This window comes from Grammomys surdaster, unplaced genomic scaffold, assembly GCF_004785775.1.
Source record: "Grammomys surdaster isolate TR1022 unplaced genomic scaffold, NIH_TR_1.0 330, whole genome shotgun sequence".
Lineage (NCBI taxonomy): Eukaryota > Metazoa > Chordata > Mammalia > Rodentia > Muridae > Grammomys > Grammomys surdaster.
Genome location: NW_021604749.1, coordinates 384,127 through 388,702, shown reverse-complemented (window position 1 = coordinate 388,702; position 4,576 = coordinate 384,127). Strand labels below are relative to the sequence as shown.

Sequence of the window (4,576 nt, the reverse complement as noted above, 5' to 3'; positions counted from 1 at the left end):
CTCTCTCTCTCTCTCTCTCTCTCTCTCTCTCTCTCTCTCTCTCTCTCCACCCTGAGGCCCTGCAGAGGCAGATGCTGAGTTTCAAATCACTTTGACCTGAGGTCACATGAAGAGTTCTGAGTTCAGGAGCTGGGGGAAGGAACCAGCCATGGCTGAAGAATCCTACTAGCAATTATCTTTGTTATTCCTTCCAGGTGTTGCTCTGTGTACTTGCAGGAATACACAGAAACAATGAGATCAAAGGCAATTTCAGAGGAAAGGCCTGGGGGAAAAGTCCAGTCTGGCTAAACCCTTCCAGGCATGTCTGAAGGACCTTATCTCAGAAGAAAACCCAGGAGTGAGGTTGAGTGTGTCTGTGTCTAGATCAGCATGCTCAGGGGTTGGATAATGAAAGGCAGGAGCTGTGGGGTGAACGGATGAGGGATGCCCTGTACTGCTTTGCACAGAATAGCTGAGGGTATCCAGAGAGGATGGAAAGCCAAGCTTTGACTTCAGGGTGCACATCCACCGTCATGGTCTGCAAGGAACCCCAGAGCCCTATTAAGTCCTCTCTAGTCACCATCAGTGCATGCTCTCGGACTCGTTTTTCAGTCTCCTTGGGCTGACATCATTTTCCTAGTCCTGTCAGCTAAACTGGAAGTCTGGGGAATGCAAAAAGTGATGACCTCAGTCAGTCTGCAGCCTCAGTTTCCCCACTGTAGCAGGGAAGGATTGAGTGGAAAGAATTGCTAATCAGCTCTCCAAGATTACCGGTTCGGGTGTGATCCTGGTTTGCTTGTCGGGTGGCACATGGGGACAGGTGTAGTGTCTGGAAGTTCCTGTCTCTGATGAAGCCTGTTTGTCGCAATGAAATTCTCCTGCTTGTACCATCATAACACCAAGAACCATGACGACGAGAGAGGTGTCGAAAGAAAAACAATGCTTTTTCAAATGCTTGTCGTGTGTGTGGTCAGTACCTGACCTGCACCATCACTTTAATATTATCCTGCCTCTGTGCATTTGTGCATGCATGCACATGTGTATGTACACAGGAATGTGTTGCGCATGTACGTGTGTTGTGTATATGTTCATGTGTGTGGGTGCACAAATGGGTGCAGGTGTAAGTGAGACTGAAGCTGGTTTTCTCCCTCGGTCATTTTCCATCCCTTTTTTAAAAAAAAAAAAACAAAAAAACAAACGAGGTCTTTCACTGAACCGCAGCTCGCTGCTTCATTGAGGATGGCTGGCCAGCAAAGTCCACGTATCCCCGTGCCTCTTCTTCCCCAGCTCTGTGATTACATGGTGCCAGGCTTTTTATTTGGTGCTAGGGTTAAAACTCACCCTTATGCTTGTATAACAAGCACTTCCACACACAAGCTTAGAGATACGTTTCTGCAGTTTCAGGTCCCAGCCTATGGATTCTGCCAGGACATCTTGAGCTGACTAATACCACACAGAGAGCTTGGGTAGAGACCAAGTCCTCAGCCTTGGCCAGCTGAGTCAAGGCTATCTACCTCCCTACCAGGTTATTAACAAACAAACAGAAGGGTGATTAGTGAAATCAGAATTTTAGATAAATAACAAAAAAATCGATTTTTAAAAATTTTAGATTTTTTAGTATATATCCATGCAATAGCTGAGGTACATTTACAGTAACAAAGGACTTACTGTTTTCTATTTGCTGGTTTTATCTAGTATCTCTGAGCACCCCACACTCAGCAGCCCAATAACTGGCCTTACAACAGTTTCTATCTGGATATTTCATGATAGGTTTCACTTAAACTGGGATAAAAATGACTGGTATCTATGTGCCCCAGAGCTTTTGTAACGATTATATAAATCCATAATGAAAAGTACTTATATCTATGCCGAGATATATAGTAAGGGACTTGGGAATCCTTCCCCCACAAATGTGGTCTTTGTGTGTGTGCATGTATATACACACGTATGTATATTACTTAATACATCATCACATATGTACCACAGGCTGGCCTGTCACTTCATCTGTCACCTAGTCAGGCTTTGAAACTCTCTGTCCTCCTGCCAGGGACAAGGAGATGCAGGGTGCCCCCAGTTGATAGCAGTTCCCTGGTGTTAGCACCCAAGCCTCCCCTTTGCAACATGGAAGCACTCAAACTTACCGCTGCCCCTCATCCCTCAAATGGCATATAGGGAGGTCCCATGCCTGAGGTTGATGGGTCCTGTTTCCTGGGGACATCCCACAAAGCCCATAGGGATGGATATTGCTGGAGCCAGGCTGCTAGGGAGACCAGTAGAGGGACATCCTGCACCCTGCATTTTAAAGGAAATGGACATTCCCAATGTACAAGGGGAAGGGGTCCCAGATATAAAATTCCTAACAAAAATACCATTTTCCCCTGGTGCCAGAAACTGTGTTAAGTACTTTCCCCATGGTCTGGAGCGGGTGACCGTATGACCCCCACTTTCTGGAATAGGCTCAGGATGATTACGGACTTTCCCAGCTATAGCAGCACACATCTGTAATTTTAGTGCACTCTGGAGCAGGAAGAAAAAGGACTGTGACTTCAAGACCAGTGTGGGCTAATCACAAGATCCTGTCTCAGAAGTGACTGAATAACTAAAATTTAAAGGAAGGAAGTCTCTCAGGTTACACAGCTTGTAAACTGCAAAGCTGGGATTTAACTTTAAGGGTCTAGAGATGAGGAGAATACTCCCTCATTAGGGGCTGATCTACAGGAGGGTCAGCTCAGGCCCCCCAGCACTCCCTCTCAGCCCTGCACCCAGGCAGCTGGCCTCACTTGTGGGCCCTCAAGTCTGTAGGAATGATCACCCCAACCTGTCCCTGTCCCTGGTTCCTGTGCTCACCTGAATGGATACTGATGTCAGGGTGTGGAGGGGCCTGTGCAGAGAGGAGGGCCAGGAAGACCACAGACCAGAGTTCCCATTTCTGCATGTTGAACCCAGAGAAAGCTACCTCTGGCTGGAGCAGAGAAGCTCAGAGCTTGGGTCCCTGATGGCTCTCCTAGGTTCAGGCAAGGCCTCCATAGCCAAGACAGATGGGGTGGACCACTGTCCCTCCTCCTCCTGCCTCTCTCCCGACTCCTCTGCATCACTGGACCAAATGCAGAGTGACAGCTGAGATCAAAGTAGTGCTCCAGCCCCTGGGGACTCCTGAGCCACCTGAGTTCCCAGCTCTCTTCACTTCTTCTTTGAGCCTCTGTCCTAGGCCACCAATTACTTCTGCCTTCTTAGGGCAAATAACTCTCAAAAGGTAAAAAAAAAAAAAAAAAAAGAAAAAGTAAAAGTGGGGGTTGATTGCAGCAGACCCGTAGTCATTAAGGTGGTTTATGTGGTCCACATAATGTCTTAAAATTAATACAAGAACAGGGCTAGCTTAGTACATGTCACTAAGCCAGAGCTCTGCATGGACACTCATGATGGGAGAACTGACTCCTGAAGGTTTTCCTGACTTCCAAGCGGTACACACACACACACACACACACACACACACACACACACCACTGATAATCAGTATGTAAAACTCAGGAGGTTTTAAGTTAAGGCCAATTCTCTGACTCCTGCTGCAAATCTGAAAACGGGACAAGCCTTGGTTCTCATTTCTGCAGCAGAATCACTGCGCAGAGGTGAGGAGGGTACTTAAATCAGGGCTCTAGCAAGGTTTGTTGAGGTTTTGTCCACTAGTCTGACCTTGAGGCCACCACACTCCTTTGAGCTGCTTCCAGGGTTAAAGGAGACATCAGGAAAGTCACACAGTGAGTTACAAATGTCACAATGGTCATCCTTTGTTCCTAGCACTGCTGTGTGGTTTGCTCATTCTTAAATGTCTGAAAGCCCACTGGCGTTCCTATTGGGATTTTGCTGCATGTAGGAACATTTTTTTTCTTTTTGTGTGTGTATGAGTACCTATATTCACACAAATATGTGCATGTGGAAGTCTGAGATCGGTGTCACATGTCTTCCACTTTTATGGCTCTCCACTTTGTTTTTAGAGGCAGGGTCTCTCACTGAACCAGGAGCTCCCTGATCCTGCTGGACTGGCTGGCCAGTGAGTGTTAAGGTTTTTTTTTCTCTCCTCAGCTCTGGGATTACTGGTACAGGTAGCTGTACAGCCTTTTATATGAGTGTGGAGATTCAAATTCGGGTCCTTACACTTGAGTAGCAAGCACTTTACCAACTGAGCCGTTTCCCCAGGTTGACAATTCCTATTGGTGAAAACAAGAACTGCTCTCTTTTTCTACCCTGTGGGCAAGCCACACTGTCTGGCTACGTCAAAGTTTCTCCCTCTATCTCATGAATGATAAACAGTACATATCTCCAAGACGTTACATGAAATTCTTTCCTTTGCTTAGACTGTTTTTCCCTTGGAGAAAGATTATGAGACAAGACATGACTATATAGCCCCTGTCTTGCCTGAGAGTCATGATCCTTCTGCTCAGCTTCCCCAGAGCAAGGCTGACAGGAGTTTACCACCACAGCCAGGTGTTTATTCTGTTTAGCATGGATGCTGCCAGTAGAAGATGCTCACTAAATAACAGCATGTGTTGCTATTATTGCGATTGCTCTCATGAAAGACTTTCCCTGGCACCAGCTGCAC

At 46.7% G+C, this 4,576-nt stretch overlaps 1 protein-coding gene across 1 annotated transcript in view; it reads right to left on the bottom strand.

Annotated features, from left to right (window-relative positions):
* Positions 1 to 2,914, bottom strand: part of Clec19a (C-type lectin domain containing 19A) — a 13,888-nt gene extending 10,974 nt beyond the window's left edge. Inside the window, 1 exon segment of the mRNA XM_028778251.1 lies at positions 2,827 to 2,914. Coding sequence (XP_028634084.1) covers positions 2,827 to 2,914 — 88 coding nt within the window.
* Between the last annotated feature and the right edge of the window lie 1,662 nt (positions 2,915 to 4,576).